The 17,293-nt window shown below is 37.5% G+C and overlaps 2 protein-coding genes across 2 annotated transcripts; both read right to left on the bottom strand.

The window, feature by feature from the left end:
- Positions 1-638: 638 nt before the first annotated feature.
- LOC145775318 (uS5 assembly chaperone PDCD2L-like) lies at positions 639-13,461 on the bottom strand. Its single transcript, XM_082586591.1, has 8 exons — positions 13,334-13,461; positions 11,462-11,622; positions 5,506-5,572; positions 4,425-4,541; positions 4,090-4,296; positions 3,563-3,687; positions 1,310-1,443; positions 639-1,070 (listed from the first exon to the last, which is right to left on the bottom strand). Exons 1-8 carry the CDS (start codon positions 13,421-13,423, stop codon positions 913-915), a joined length of 1,059 nt encoding a protein of 352 aa, XP_082442717.1. The 5' UTR covers positions 13,424-13,461; the 3' UTR covers positions 639-912.
- LOC145775319 (stathmin-1-A-like) lies at positions 13,459-15,380 on the bottom strand. Its single transcript, XM_082586592.1, has one exon. The coding sequence runs from the start codon at positions 15,302-15,304 to the stop codon at positions 14,693-14,695; it is 612 nt and encodes a 203-aa protein (XP_082442718.1). The 5' UTR covers positions 15,305-15,380; the 3' UTR covers positions 13,459-14,692.
- Positions 15,381-17,293: the final 1,913 nt, after the last annotated feature.

Below are 17,293 nucleotides of genomic sequence, written 5' to 3' on the forward strand. Positions count from 1 at the left end.
TACTGTACATAGTATTTTGTATATGTAATATGTTTAATATGTAAATAATATGTAATATGTTTAATATGTAATAATATGCCGTATGTTCATTGTTTATTGTTGAATGCTCGTGTTGTTGATTTTTCTTTTTTATATTGGTTGTAAGGTTCAGTCGTCCCCGCATGGTTTCATCAACTGGCACACCTCCAGTTGCTTTAGGTATGTGGAGCCAACTGGTTCTTCCAACTAATTCATCTACTTTAAACTGTTAGGTTTGGTGGCCGTGCTTAATTTACTTTCGTGTACGTAACCTTTAAATTTGCATCGCATGCACGTTTTAAACTTTTGTAGTTTTGCCACCTTTTCCTTTTGTTGGTTTTGTTCCCGTTCACTATTTGTAACTTTATCATTGCTGTTGTTTTCCGACAAAGAAAAATAAATTGAATTGAAAATTGAATTGACCCGGGTCCAAAATGGGTTCAACTCCGAAACATGTCGAAAGTTTTTTCGTTACAAGATAATAATCGACCAGTTGATGCGAAGCCATAGATAAGTTATTCAACAGAAAAAGTGAAGTTTTACCCTTCCTAAAATGGAGCCTAGAGGACAATACGTTATCAAGGAATTTTAACTGAATCATGCTTGTCACCATGTTTCGTTGCAGTTTGTTTTATTTTCTGACCCTTATATGACTGCAATAAATACAATAGAGTAGAAGACAGGAGGAAATTGGAAGGTAGGCGACATAAAATGTTAAGTGCTTGAAAGCTGAAACATTTCACAACAACACGATAACGATCTGCAGCTAACGTTGATTTAAATAGCGACAGGTTTTTGCAACAGTTCCTTTCTAATTTTTTCGAAATTTAAATAACACGCCAATTTAAATATTCCTAATAGCTTTTCACAGTTATTTAATGCATGAAAAATGAATCAGCGCCCAAAAGAATTCCTTTTACATGATTGTGATTTAAAGTATTTTAAATCCGGATCCTGACAATATATGACGTATTCGTGGTATGGCTTTCCAGTCTTCCAGCAACTTGCAGAGCATGAATAGATTAAAACGGATGCAAATTCGATCTCTTCCCCTGCAAGTACAAATTTGGTGGATAAATAAATGGTGTCAAGAAAAAACTGTTAAGAAAAGGAAATAATTCTCTAAAGTCCGCAACGCTGACAAGGATTTCAACTCAATTATACGCACTTGCAAACTAAAGTAGTAGCCTAGAATTTGCCCAATTGCTTCTTCGAGATGCAATCCGAGACAGATAAGCAAAAATATACATCATAAAAATGCTTCGCACATGTGCAATCTTTTTTAATGTACCTTCAATTTGCAAGTAAGGAATTAGAGCAGGCATTAGCTGAAATTCGAATATTCTTTTCGCTCCACAATGCTGGCAATTTGGAACAGGTGAGTCATCTTCTTTGATCACTAAGGGTGGACCATTCCAATGATATCTGTAATAATAATAAATACCTCCATTCAATTTGAATTTCCAGTTACTCATGACTCATGAATCAACTTTCCATGTGATGTTTTCAAGCGCTAATGTTTGAACGTCTTTTTGGACTGCCAGAAAAATCAAATTGTGTTCATACAAGGGTTGATGTCATAAGCCCACTCTCAAAAGCATTCTTTAATTTTCCCTTAAAAAATGCACAATTATTCACCCCGCACTTTGATGTGTTCATCGTATCGAATATAAAAACTGGGGGGATTTACTGATAAGAAAGTGACCTTCTTAAAAAGCGCATGATGAAATAGTTTTGAATCGGGCATGCGGTGGGCCTCAGGCGAACATCAGAAAAAACATTTGCTTTGTACCTAACTTAAACGGGGCAGTATACAACATAGTACGCTTTTTTGTATTGGTATATCGCAGGAATCGCTTTTCTTATTGCAGCCAAACTTTCGTATCACCGACCTTGTTTGGCTAACGCCCTACTGTTTCTCGGCAGTCGAGTGTAGCAGGAACTCAGCGATAGACACGTGTTTCGCCCATGAGGCTTCCGCTTACAAGTTGTTTGACGGCACACTGAGGTAAAATTGAAATGAAAAAAAACGTACATGTAAAAACCAAACAAACAATTGACCACGAAAGTAGTAATACAACTAATACATACAATAATATTCTACATCAGAAATTGACTGATATAATTATAATGGAAAACTTGATCTTGCGTATTGATCAAAATCAAGACGAACTCTTGATCCAGTAGTAAAGTTCACAGGTAACGCAGTATTTAGATTATCGACTGTAAGATTGTTTGGGACCCTCGACTTTATGACAAATACACCACGTCTACAAAGATGTGCGGTGGTAAATGGCAAAACTAAACTTGACTGCAAAACTTAAAATTAAATAAAGGGCGTGGCTAATTAGACAGCAGAAAATTTAATTGCTCATGTTCCATGTTGATTGTTGACATGTTTCTCAGCCTGATGATCGAGAAGTACTGTGGTAAGTAGCGCAAAGAGTAGTGAGGTGAGACAACAAATTTACGCAACAGGCACTATTGGGAGTTTTTCTAAAATCCCAAATCAATAGATCCCTTAAATGCCTGACAGGCTAAGATGCTGATCGATAAACTAAAATTAAAATGTACGAAAGATGCCATTAGCTTCAACGCTGACCCACATGCCACACTTTTCGCTGATGTCACTGCTCTACGACAAGGGTATAGCCTTATTTGGTGCCGCCGATTCGGAGACGACAGTTTGAGTGCGAACGTTCGCAAAAATCCCGTTTCGGTTCTACTTCAATTTATTTAAAAAAAATTGTAAACACCATTCACGTGGCGTAGCGAATGTACGTTAACTTCTATCTTCCGGGTAACTCTGACAACTCGATTTTTGATTAGTTAATTAAAAAACATTTATGGTACTCTGCAAATGTAGATGTAGCAATAACAATAACTGGATTTTAGACGTCCGAATCGAAACAGGTTATCTCCCATTTGGAGGCGCTGTGGTTATTTGGTCACCGCCCGAAGTTTTAGTAAAAATAATAAATACTTAGAATTGGAAAAAAGCCAAAACAATATGTTTAAGCTTAGAAAACAAATGAAAAATGGTGAAAACGATATTGTAGGGGGAAGATATCAATAGAAATAGAAAGTTTGAAGGTAAGTCTAAAAAAAACGAAAGGAATAGCGAGTGGAGCAGAAGACATGGTTGTAAACAACGAGATAGAGGAAGGGATTAATTTAGTTGAGGATCAATTATTGCTGAGAGCAAACGGAGTAAGATGGTATGGAGGGAAGAAGAAAGTTTTCTTCGAAAAGCATTGACTTTGAAAGTAGATGGAAAGAGGAAACAGGGACGTTTAAAAAGAGCATGGAACAAAAACATGTGAAAAATGAAGTAGACGAGATCGGACTGACGGAAAAAGATGCGATGGATATAGGACACTGGATAGAACAAGACAGAGAAAAGGAGTGAAGACAATCGTTGCATGGAGAGAATCGGCAACCCCCACCAATCGGGCCAAAACTGAATTTGAATGATGATGATGATGACAATTATGACGGAAATAAAACTACAGCGGGATTTCTGTCATTAATTCAAAATTCGCACCTGATGACTTGACTAGGAAAGATACTGCACTTCTTCCAAAATTTATGAAACTTTGGATCTGTGACATCTTGTTTCTCGTAATGTTCCTGTGCGGTTATGCGTAAATCAGGTAAGTCGTCGTTTTTCTGAAAGAAAAATAAATTTTCAAATTTGCAAGTTCAATTTTACTTAACACAACTGAAAAGAGAAAATTCTAGGCATGTCATAGTTAAACCAAACTGACTGTCTCAGAAACATAAATGAAACCTTTTCCTATTTGAACAAAAGCGATTTTTTCCAAATCACCCACAAAAAACATTATATGTGAACCACGTAGGCTACTTAATAAAGTTTAAGGCAACTGGGGTCAAATTTTCAAGTACCTAGAAGAGGCTGAGCAATAAACAACGTCCGAGGTTGAATAGATGAGCTTTAGATTAACTCTAAAAGCCAATGTTGCGCGCTTGGAGCATATAATCATGTAGTCTAAAAGATTTCACGCTTTTGCATGTCCACATCTAACGGTATGCAAGACTACAAACACCAACCTCGTCTGTTTGGTGGTACTTGTCGATCAACTCTTGAATGTGTTCATCATTTTCAGCATACGGACTGGCTTCCGGTTCATCGAAAACATCGACATAAAACGACTCAAACACGTGTTCTGGCTCGGCAGCTGCATAGCCAAAACAAGACGGTTCAGTTGGATCCAGTTGCAACGCACTTAGCGCTTTTCTTGTGTCCTTCAGGTCAGTCTAAGAAACAAAACAATAAATTTATCGATTTTGAACTTCTTTGTACGTTGTCAAGTTTTGGTATATTGCAACGGAAACCACATGCATTTTACTTGGAAAGATTTCAACATGAAGATAACAATCTCTACCTGTTCTTTTTCCTTCAGTGATGTTTTCTCGTCATCTTTCCAACCATCTTCACTCCACGAATCTTTAGCATCACCCCACTCATCATCGGCCTCACCCCATGTCATATGCTTTGTTTCCTACTAAGAAATACAGGCTGTGAAAATTGCTACCATAAAGCAACAGTTTTCTTACATAAGTATGCCGTGGGTCTGCTGCTATTCGGCGAGTCCGATTCGGCAAGTCCAATTTGGCTAGTCCAATTCGGCGATTGCCCTATTCGGCGAGAGCCCTTTTCGGCGAGTTCCTGATTTTTTAAAAAAATTATTGGGTACCGTAGCCTAATTATCATTGCCGCTTTTACATCGTATTAACGTCGCTAACCGTTGAAATAAGACCCTAACCCTAACCCCAACCTCTAATTCCTAAACCCTAACTCCTAATCCCAACCCTAAACCCTTACCCCAACCTCTAACCCTAAAACGGCAATGATAATTAGGCTACGGTACCCGATAATTTAAAAAAATTGCCGAATAGGGAACTCGCCGAAAAGGGCTCTCGCCGAATAGGGCACTCGCCGAATCGGACTAGTCGAATTGGACTTGTTGAATCGGACTAGCCGAAACGGGCCATTCCGGTATGCCGTATGTACATTTTGCACAAATGTTAACCATTATTGCTTGGTGATTTTTTTAGGTTTTCTCCGTGGTTCAAGACGAACTGTAACAAATGGTTTCATCGCATGGAAAACGCCACGTCAGCAATGTTGTTTGGTTGCAGCTCTATTCAACTTTGAAACGTTCCAGTTAGTTCAAACTGGTGTCCTTTGTCCACTGTATCATGGCAATGGTTAGTTCTTTAAATGAAATATTTTGACAATATTAAGCAAATTACAGAAATGAATGCCGAAAGTAGTATATACAATTTTATACATGTATTACATGCCGAAAGTATCAGTAAAAGCAAGTCAGAACAACATGGAGGGAGTTCATATGGGAGATCACAGCCGAAGTGATCAAACATGATTAATCTGTTAAAAAAGAAAGAGATGCTTTCAGACTAAATAGTAGCAAAAACAAGACAAGCATTTATTGGAGTACTCACATTTTTAAGTTTTGCGTGCGGCCTCTTAGCCATAGCTTCTGTGCACTGCATGCGAAGCGCTGACCAACTGAAACAAACGATTCTGGAATGATGATTGCAGACTTCCACGAAAGCGTTAAAAAAATACATCTCGAATTCGTCAATTATATGGTTAAATGAACACGGAGCAGCCGCAGACGTGGCATTACTTAATCAAGGGTCACCGCAAAATAACTAGGAACTTTCCACCGTTCAATTATTCATGGATTCACTTGAATAATTGAATTGCACAGACAAGCCATCTGCTTTGCGCAACAGTTGGCTTACGCAGTAAATGCATAATGGTACAATTCAGTCTTGATGCTGCACTTCATACAGAATTACTTACTATTGTTATATTGTTGTAAATGATACTTTTTATAATGACCACACAGATACGATTTTACACCCAATTATAAATTGTCTTTGATACATAGTCATAAACTTTAAATAACGCAATACTGGTACGATCACACACGGATAAGCAATAAAAACGTAAAGTATCTCCTAGAGCAGCGGTTCTCAACCGGTGGGCCATGGCTCACTAGTGGGCCATGGAAAGATTTTGAGGTGGGCCACAAACCTATTTAAAAATTTGCCAGAGTTAGGGAGAAATTTAGTTTCATTTGTGTTACTAAAGTTAACTACAAGTTGGTCAATGACGTTCAGGAGCACGCATCTCATTGATGCACGGTATAATCTATTTTGGAACATTTTCTGCTGTTTTTTTGTTTTTAAATCTATTTTGCAGTTTTTTTCTTGCATAAACAATTAATGGGTCATAAGAATTTTTGTGCAACAAAAATGGGCCACGAAAGAAAAAAGGTTGAGAACCACTGTCCTAGAGTCTTTCGTCAAGGCCATAAACCAAAACGTGGTGGACGTATAAAACATACACGATGTTTTACTCCGGGTAGAAGCAAGTCAAAATACAATAGAGCTGATTGGGTCCAGTCAACCGAAAATCTGACTTGTCGATGTTTTACGCAAGGTCTATGGCGAAGTTAAATGTGTTACTGATACATGTCGATGGAACAAAGATTAAAATATGGAGCAAAATTATGTAACTGCTTTTAACTTTTAAACAGAGTCTGGCATCTGCTACTTTAAACGTAGCGCGCTACCCGCTACTCGGGCTAAAGTAGCGCTACCGTTACTTTTCTCTACGACTTGAAAATGGCCTTCAAAACGAATGACATCATTTGTTTAACACTGTCATTTCAACGTCGTTATAGAAAACACGTTCTACTTGAAATTTATTGTTACGCATCTTTCAAAAACGTGAGCATTTCAAAACGCTAGTCGCTGCCTCCTGCACGCTTTGGCAAGTCTTTTCCCGGTTTGCTACTATTCGGCAAATCCGATTCGGCGAGTTCCCTATTCGGCGATTTTTTGAAAATCCAACGACGCCTTCTGTAAATCCAACGATTGAATATTATTCAATATTAAGACATTCAATCAATGTAAATACGAACTGTTAGGCTAATTGGGTTCTTTGAACAAATCGAATCATTATCATCATAATCCATCGTCGGTTCGTTCCCCACTAGTGGGGGTGGCCAATTGTTTCCTCGCAGCAATTGTTTTAATCCCTTTTCTCCATTTCACTCTATCCCTTGCATCTTCCTCCTTCAGTCCGACTTTTTTAAATTCATCCTTCACTTGTTTCCACGTTCTTCTTGGATGACCGCATTTCCTCTTCCCATCCACCTTTAGATCTAGTGCCTTTCTAAGAAAACTTCCTTCCTCCTTATCACATGTCCATACCATCTTACTCCATTTGCCCTTGCCAGTTGGTCTATGGTCTCTCTCATCTCTAGCATATCCAACAATTCTTCAGTCCTTTTTTCCCTTCTCGTTTTCACCCCACACATTGCTCTCACCATTGACCTTTTCGTTCTTCTCAGGATTCCCAGTTCACTCTCTCTCAATATCCATGTCTCGCTACCATATAGCATTGCAGGCCGCACACAGCTCCGATATACTTTCCTTTTCATCCTTAGTGAAAATTTTCTGCCATACAACATTTCCCCACATTCCCTGAACTTTGCCCAGCCCAATCTTGCCCTTGTTGTCACCGCTGCTTCACATCCACCACTTCCATTTATCCGATCACCCAGATAACAGAAGTCTGTCACTGTTTCGATGCCATGGCAGAACTCATCATCATGGCTTTCCACTTCATTCCTTCCTTTACTGCATTTCCCATAAACAAAACACTTCGCCAATCTTGTTGCGGCTCTCTTGACATTAGCACATCTTGCATGTACCCACTTTCCACAATCCTTGCATTGCATTGAATTTTTCATCACTCTCTTGCCACATATTCCACAGGGATCTACTTTGCTCTCAACAACTGTTCCTTCTGCTCCACTCACCATCACTTTTGTTTTTTCAAGATTCACCTTCATACCCTTGGTTTCAAATGCTTCTTTCCATTTCTCAAACTTCCTCTCCAGTCCCTCCATACTATTACTTGTCAAGACCAGTTCGTCTGCATACAAAATTTCACTCAATAAGCCCTCCCTCACTCCTTCAGTTACAACGTCAACCACAATAGCAAATATCAGAGGTGACAAAACTGATCCTTGGTGTACACCAACCTTCACAAAAAAAACTCGTTTGAATAACTTGATCCAACTCTCACTTTTGTTCTTGCATCCTCATACATAGACATCACAGCTCTCACTAATACCTCCGTTATACCTCTTTTCCTCATTGCCCACTCCATCACTTTCCTTGGTACTCTGTCAAATGCCTTTTCTAAGTCGACGAAACACACGTATACTTTTCTCTGCTTCTCTCGGTATTCCTCCTGCATTCTTCTCAATATAAACAGAGCATCCACTGTACCTTTTCCTGGCATAAATCCAAACTGCATATCATTTAATTTCACCAATGTTCTCAACCTCTTTTCTAGTATTCGCTCCACAATTTTCATTCCATGCTCTAGTAGTTTTACACCTCTATATGCACTGCAACTTCTCACATCCCCTTTTCTCTTGAACAGTGGAACAACAGTACTATGCTTCCACTCCTCCGGCATTCCCTCTCCATGTAATACCCTTTGGCTAAGTTGTAGCATTACTTCAATTCCCAACTCTCCACTTGCTTTTATCATCTCTACGCTCACTTCTGATGGACCGGCTGCTTTATGCAGTTTCATTTGCCCCATTGCCTCCACCACTTCATCACGAGTAACCTTTCCCACTGGACCCTTCACCAGATACATTCTCCTTATTCATAACATTTTCCATATGTTCCTTCCACACTTCTCCTCTGCTTTACGGACTGAAATGCAACTTCCCATCTCCACTCCTTATACATCTTCCCCCTACAATATCTTTCCCATCCTTTTTCATTTGCTTTATGAGTCTGAATACTTTGTTTTGGCTTTCCCCCATTTTATTAAGTTCCTCCTCAGCACCATTCTTCATAGCTCTTGCAACAACCCTCTTTGCCTTCTTTTTCATACTCTTATACTTCTTTTTATTCTCTTCTGACCCATTTTTGCGCCACTGCTTGTATGCATCTCTTTTCTGTGAAATTGCATGCTTCACCTCTTCATCCCACCACCATGTGTCTCCACAATCCCTCCTCACTTTCTTTTTCCCACATACTTCATCACATGCTGCTAGGACACCTTTCTGAAATGAAGCCCACAAGTCCTGCGCACTCATGTTTACCAGCTCTTTTGGTCTTTTCACAAACTTAATTCTCGTTTCTTTTTCCTCCAGTTTCCACACATTTCTCACAAAAACTCGTTCTTTCTTCACAATTTTCTTCACTTTTTTCATACTTAAGTCTCCTACTACTAGTCTATGCTGCAACTCCCATGGAATTACTTTCACATTCTTCAAGTACTTTCTCTGTTCCTGCCCAACCACAATAAAATCAATTTCCGACTCATGTCCTCCTGAGCTGTAAGTCACCTTCCTTTTCTCTTTCTTTTTAAACCATGTGTTGGCAATACAAAGTTTCCTTTCATCACAAAATTCAAGTAGCATTCTTCCTTCCATGTTTCTCTCCCCAAAACCATACCCTCCATGAATGCCCTCGAACCCATTTGCTTGTTTTCCAACATGTCCATTAAAATCTCCTAATCCAAACACCAACTCTTTTGAACTCCGTAAATCCCATTCCTTTGCCAAAACATCATAAAAAGTTTCCTTTTCTAAGTAATCCCTACCACTTTGAGGTGCATATGCACAGATTAGCCTCACTACCTCCTCTTCAAAAGCAAGTACCATTGTCATCACTCTGTCACTCCTTCTTCTAACTTCTATTACTTTCTCACATTATTCCTCTTTTACCAAGAAACCAACACCACCGATTCCTGTGTTATTTCCTGACCACCATAACTTACATCTCCTCCCATTGACACCTAAAAACCGCGCTGACTGTCCCCTCCATCTTACTTCCTCTAGGCAACATATATCCACCCTTCTTTTTCTTAGTTCTTCACATATTTCAGTTCCTTTGCCACACAAACTTCCCACATTCCAGCATCCGATTCTAACACCATAATCTTTTTTCAATGTTTTTTTGTTTTCTCGAAACCCAGAGATTCTTCGCACCCCTTGCCCATCTAAGGGCTGCTGGGGACTAGGGGCCATTTTTAGCTTTTGCTGCATTTAAATAATATTTTGGAGCATAGATTTTCCAGCCGGATGCCCTTCCTGACGCTAACCACAGTTATTGGCGGTGGGCCTAGTCTTTACTTAAAGAAGTATTTCCTGCAAGGCAGCAGGATTTCTAACAAGTTTTAGCCAACCAGTCGAGGTTGTTGCCCATGAGGTGGGACGTGGACCCACTTGTTAGTTTGGTGTGTGATCAAGACCAGTGTTCCCCGAGACCCATGGTGTAACAATCCATGGCGACTGCCCAGGGTTCAAAGGTGCTACTTGTACCACACACCTACCTACCTCACGAATGGCTTTTGTAAATGTTTTTCAAGTATAACCTATACCTGGTCAGCAAAAGTTCCCTTTTGTACACGATTTCAATGTCTGGCGACATTAAAACGATGTAATTGCCTTAACATTATATTCAAAAGTTTTGTTGACATAAAAAATTCTTTGACTGTTTTGAGTTACAGCATCGTTTTGTGAAAAAGGTTGTTTTAATGTAAAATATATTTGAAATATCATTTAAAATCAACAAATAGCTTATTTAAAAAATAAGTGACATGACGAATGACATAAACATGACACAAACAAGGTGGATGACGTAGGATACATGTCAATTTTATGTGAGCAAACATTTTAATTTAATAGTTCAAACATTTTTCGCTAAATTTCATTTTAATTTATTTTTATTTGTCAGAATGCAAAAGAAACGATATTGTGGAATAAAATACAAAATTCTCTAAATAAACAGAAGGCGTGGTTGGATTTTCAAAAAAGTGCTGAATAAGGAACTCGCTGAAAAAGGCAGTCACCGAATAGGGAACTCGCCGAAACGGGCCATTTCCGTCTTTTCCAACGGACGACAGTCTCTCCACCGGAGCACTGGCGAATGGGGATGTCGTATTTAATAATGAGACATTTTAAATCTGCACCAAGAAAGCTAAAAAAAACCTGCTTCTGTCTAAAACGAGGTCTCCACAATTGACATTTCCTTCAGCACCTATGTTTCATGCGATGGCACCAACACACCAAAAAATAAATCTTTGAGTCGTGTTGTTGTCACTCTTGTCAGTATCAACGTGGCTTAATGTTTCTCACAACACTCGAATGATTTTCTTTCTTGATTTTTTCAAGCATTGTTATCATAAAAATCTCCAAAAACCAGTCATATACTTTAAATTGGAAAGTAGCAAGTAATTAACTCCAACTGTTGTACAAGTGGAAGTTTCTGTAAAAGTTTGTGTATGACAAGACGATTAAGATATCTAGAGAAAAGATATAAATAAAAATAAGATTTATATATAAATTACCCGTTGGCAGTGGTCCAACAATCCTTTTCTACACAACAAAAAAGATAAATAATTCGATGGAATTCGGAATTTTCTAAAGGGCAATACAACTGAACAACAAGACTTTGTGTTTTTCCACATTTCTCACATGGAGGTGATCCTGACCACCCTCCCATCCAATCCTGAAGGAAATCAATGGTCAGTAGGAGTAAAATAATGACAGTGTCATTGAATGTATTGTAAATAGTTGCTACTTGCATCACAATAAAGTAGTATATACCTGTGCCACCATAATGAAAAATAAATCCAATCTTCCTTTCAACATTCACGCAATATCATGAAACATGAAAAGCTTTGTATATCATAAAGATAGTAATACACAAATAAAAGATCCTTAACTGTGCCAAAATCATACACAATTTATAGATTGTTACCCCTTCAATGCCAAGATGCGTCACTAGTGACCTGAATAAAAATTTGCAAGAATATACTTTCCACAATATACACCCCAATACCACCATGCTCCGCATATTTCCCAAGCTATCATTTGTCTTTGCTTTCAATTCATAAAGTGTTTTAATTTGAAAAAAATAGTAATATTTGTATTTGTGCCTCCCGCACCTTATTTCTTGTATTTTGGATTCATCTTGGTTGATTGAATGTATAGACCTAGTGATAAATTCTTGCATTTTCTACAATGTTATATTTTTGACACATTCCAATTATTTCTTAGCACAAGTTTTCTAAAAAAATCAAACCTTATTTTGTCGAAAATTTACGTTTTGCTAGCATTTTAATTTCAAAATTGAAACGAGTGTCAATTTTAAAATTAAAGTTTGTCTCAAAGACAATTCGTCTCAATTGTCAGTTTGATCACTTATGTCTTCAAACACCTACCTAAGCCAAAGAAGAAAAAATTAAAGCCAAACCAATCCGAAAAATGAAAAAATAAAGCAATCCGAATCAATTTTTGTTCATTGTACTGAAGAGATCCATAAGGTCGAAACAGTTGGCCTCTTTCTGCAGTTAGAATTTACTTACTAATGCCTTTAGTTATTAGGCATTTTCTTTCAAATCATGAAGAGTTTTAAAGTCATGTAATTTTCATGTTGCATGGAGCTACATAGTACATATGCTTGAGAGGTTGATCTTTTGTGTTCACTTGTAAAAAAAAAGTTAGTTTTTTTTTGCAAAAACCTATAGAGTCGCCAGTGACTTATGTCAGGTAATAGTGCGACAAAGTTTTTCCGGTGTTTAATTTGACAAAAATAACGGATATATATACGACATACATACCACAAATGTATAGTTTTGTAAAATATGTATCAAATCAAATATACCGTAAGCATTCTGTTGGCACAATTTGACAAAAAATTGTGTGATCAAGGAGAGTAAACATTGATGACATACTTATCAATAACAGTAGACGGCTGGTCTACAGAGGTCGATAATGGCTGCTTTGTTATGTGATTTTACAAATTGTTTCAATGATCACGAGTCATGACACATGGCTAAAACAAAGACAGACGAAGAAGTGTGCTCTGCTTCAGCAATTTTGGAATGGGTGTATTGAAAACTGCTAGAAGCATTATGTCGTGAATGCTTATGCAGTCATTGGTGAATTCCTCTTCGTGTTTGCTGTAGCTTCCACCAATATATGCAACAAATGGAAAACCTAGAATGAAACATATTATATACTGATACTTTATCATGTTGCTGTTGTGAGCTGTTAGTTGTCAATTTTGTTTTCTCAGTTTTTTTAACGAGTTTGTTAATCAAAAGTCATGTCACCATCTCGCTTTGTTCACTTGATTGATGCATTCTTGGTGCAATTTCAGTGAAAATGTTTTGGGTTACATATATAGAACATGGCTTGCTATTAAGCAACCTTACCGCAATCCCTCCAATCTTGTTAATTTTCCATGACGCATCTTTTGCTTCAACTCTTGCATCAACGACTCCCAACAACACAGATTCAGTCATTTCACATTTTTTTGCAGTTCAAGTCAAATTTAACGTCTAAAGAATCAAACAACTTATGTGTGAACAACAGCAATACGTAACATAACAAACCCAAATACACAGTTCAAGATAAAAAAAGTTATAGCTTGCAGCTTATCAACAGCTCATTAAAAAATTTAGCACATGCAGCTGTAAAGTGACATGGTGTGGTTTAGTCTTATAGCATATGATAGACATTTTATAGACCAAGTTTAAACTAGAAAATTTTAGCTGCACAGCATTTCTGTATATTATTATGTACACACATTTTCAATCATTTAAAAGTGAGAAAAAGTTGAATTTGAATGAGCCATTTCTTTACATCCTTTGAAGATATTAAGTACTTTTTGAAGAAAATCCAAACAAACATAACATACTGTAACTGACTTATAGTGACTTAAAACATAAAGCTTAGGCAGTGATGTATAACAGTACAGAACATGCAAAATGTTAGGATTAACGAGTAATGGGCTTCATTTACATCAAAATGGCAAGGCAGAACTCACATTCATAAATGTCGGCAGACACTACAACTTGTCAGAGCACTATACACTACAGTAGCCGAAACAGCATTGATACCAGTACAGTTTCAAAGAAAAGTAAGGAAATAGAAAAAGTTTTTATTGCTAGCATTATCATAAATGTAAAATGAACGAAAATTGCTACACATTACTAAACCAAACATAGCCTACTCACTACTCATTAAAGTGTTTTTTGGAACTTTAAATTAGCTTCAGTTTAGTTGATACTATAAATTGAAGAAATTTATGTTTTAAATGCAGCATTGAACCTTCAATATGACAAAATCACAGTAATTTTATAGCACCAAAATCTCAGATATAGTTACTTGCTTTTAGAAAAAATAAAAATTAAAGCAGCAAAGGCTGAAAACCTTGTACGCATAACACTGCAAAAACGTCTCATTTTCTGGGAAACCAAAAAAGTAAATTGTGTAATTAAGCATATTGTAAGATCAGCTAAAGTATAAGCCTGTTAGTTAATACTCAAATTCCTACTCTTTTTGAAAAGTGTTTATCGTATTTGCTCATTTTTAAACATATTAATACAAAGCTTGCATGCAATGTAACCTATGCTCAGATACAGTAATGAGTCCACTGACATGACACAATATTGAAAGGCAAGATACACATTTTCTTTCCACATAAATGTCACTCCACCACCAACAAAATTGTTTGCACCTCAGTCAACGTTGTAAATCAAAAAATGTTTTCAATTATAAAAAGAAGGCAGTTAGTTGTCACCAGCAGCATTTTCCTGCTTCTTTTGACGAACTTGTTGGGCATGATTTTCTTTTTCTTGCTGTTTTTCACGAACTCTTTGCAATTGCTGCTGACGCAACTGCTCGGTTTTTGACAACTTTACTTGCAATTGCTCTTCACGCTGTTGACACATATCATCAATTTCACGTTGAATTTTTTCTTTCAACTCATCTGGTTTCATATTCAGAGCTTTATACCTGTCAATCTTTGCCTGAAGTACAATTCCATAATTTTCTTCATATTGTGACATCTTATTTTTGAGTCGTTCTTCAGCCCACGAAGAAAAACAATCATTAGCTTCCGCTCTTTTCTGTTTCACTTTCAGAACTTTTTCTTCTTCTGCCTTAACCTGATTAATAATAGCTTCTTGCTTTGCCTTTCGCCGTTCTTCGGCTGCTTGCATTTTGCATTGAATGTCATCAATCGACATTTCCTTTTTTGGTTGAGGAGACTTTAATATTGCCTGAGCACCATCTACACTTGGGTGTTTCAAGATTACTTCAAAAGATTCTCCAGACTTACGCTTGTTAATCTCTTTTACTTCCATTTCTTTTATGTCAATTACTCTTCGTTCAGCTGCCATTATTAAAGAACTATTGCAATATTGCTGATGTAGGAGTACACTAGTTAAAAGATTCACTAAATCATAAAACAGAACTTGTAAAACATAATGATACATAGGTCTATGACATACTCAAGGAATAAACTGATAAATATTTTAACTTAGAACAGAGACAATAGTTGCCATATATAGAAATCATAACCTCTAAGGCTTTGGTAATATAACTTTGGTATAAACAATTAAACGTATCTTTTTGTGAAATGAGAAGTTGCACATATACACAATAAATACATGAATTTGGCGTCAACAAAAAAATGGCAAAACCAAAATGGTAAAATATGCATTTTTAGCTTAGATCCTGGATTATTTTAGAAATAGTATTTTTTTCACATATATTATCTAGGGATGGGCAATTTAGAATAATTCACTATTCCAGAATTATTTCGGAATACTAAACCGAATCCAGAATCGAATCCAGAATACCGAATCCTATTAACTTCCAGGCTCCAGCAATGCAAAAAGTAAAAAATTTCATGCAATGTTTATTTGCAATTTTAGACACAAAAGCAACACAATCAAAGTAGATGTTTGTTGCAGTGCAACACATTAAGGCATTCCAAATGACTGCCTGTCAAACGGGAGCGCAGCTTAGTTGCAGAAGTTGCTGACAGGCCTCGAAATTCGTTTTTTTTGACGACGGAATAAACGTCTATCTCGAGCAGCAGATCAGCTATCTCGGCGGACAAATTAAGTCTCACGGCAGACACACGAGTTTTAACGTCGATCGTTATGCTTAATCACTTTATTTTGATAATTCTTCGCCATTTGAGAACCATAGCTGCGGTTTGGAAGGCTTTTTAAAATTTCAGCGAAGTCACTCTGAAAGGCTTTCATCAGACCAACGACGTGCGCTTCAAGAGTCAAAGCGCCATGTAGCTGCTTAATACGCAGCATATCTGTTTAACTTCCACCGAACGAGGTAGTGTGGCTTCTTGTGTCACAATGCTCTGGGCACGAGTGGGAAACTCCCACACTAACGCTACCAGTTTCTGCCGTGCAAAGTTTCACTAGGCTTCTTTCTTTAGGTTTATTTTTGCGTGTCATGTGAGCGAAATTGTCGAAAAGCAAGAAGGTTCATCGCCCTCATTCTCACTTTCAAAATTTTCCCTGGGCCTTTTCTTTCTTACAGTAATACCAAAACTTAACAAATTTTGCTGCATCTTGCTGTAATAGCCTACTGGTATCATCTAATTTTGTAACCAACCTTGCCATCAATATTACTCGGAGATCAATGCCAGACATTGTGACGTAAACTTTCAACTAAGTTGCACGTGATTAGTGTAAAAGTACCAGTACTCCCATCGATTATTAGCGAAGAATTTACCTTTGTTACGCTGATTCAATATCATACATCATTGAAGCAACGTAAAAATGGGAAGTTTTCCTGCTTGAATAGAAGCTAAGGAATACAGTATTATCATTTTCTAGATACGCGCTAGAATGCGTGGGAAATTATATTCTCGCAACAATTGTTCGTGCTATGCAATGACGATTTGTATCGCTAGTTCCTGTGTTATTTTTCGGGGAACAAATATGACCGATCTAGATGGTACTTCCCGCGGACATCACATGCTGTGACGGCGGACACAGCCGTAAATTTTGAGGCTTGTGCTGATGTGGCAAGTATGCCGAGATATTTCAGAGCCAACTCCTTTAGCAGGGGTATCTGCTCAATGTTGTTACGCCACCAGTTAAACTATCACAGAGTCGTATGCGCACTTGGATTGAAAAAAAGCATTGCACGATTGTGCATGTGTACAAAGCGTGAAGAAAATTGCACGCTTAGTTTCTTTGATTGCTCATGCGAGCGAGTGACGTAGGGATGCATGCAGCGTGCACGCACAATGCATGCAAAATGTTTTTGAAAGTGCGGATGGTGTCAGTGCAATGAAAAAAGTGAGCACACCACACTTTTTTTCAGTTCACTGTCTCAAGCTGACAGCTTGCAAA

The sequence above is a fragment of the Aplidium turbinatum genome, chromosome 8 (assembly GCF_918807975.1).
Source record: "Aplidium turbinatum chromosome 8, kaAplTurb1.1, whole genome shotgun sequence".
Lineage (NCBI taxonomy): Eukaryota > Metazoa > Chordata > Ascidiacea > Aplousobranchia > Polyclinidae > Aplidium > Aplidium turbinatum.

Excerpts from the sequence above, each read along its gene's own strand:
- LOC145775318 (XM_082586591.1), bottom strand. The coding sequence starts at position 13,423 with ATGACTGAATCTGTGTTGTTGGGAGTCGTTGATGCAAGAGTTGAAGCA. Across the intron at positions 5,573-11,461 it reads TGTTGGACCACTGCCAACGG|TTGGTCAGCGCTTCGCATGC; the intron begins GTAATTTATATA and ends CGTTTGTTTCAG. Across the intron at positions 1,444-3,562 it reads TTTCCTAGTCAAGTCATCAG|ATATCATTGGAATGGTCCAC; the intron begins GTGCGAATTTTG and ends TTATTATTACAG.
- LOC145775319 (XM_082586592.1), bottom strand. The coding sequence starts at position 15,304 with ATGGCAGCTGAACGAAGAGTAATTGACATAAAAGAAATGGAAGTAAAA.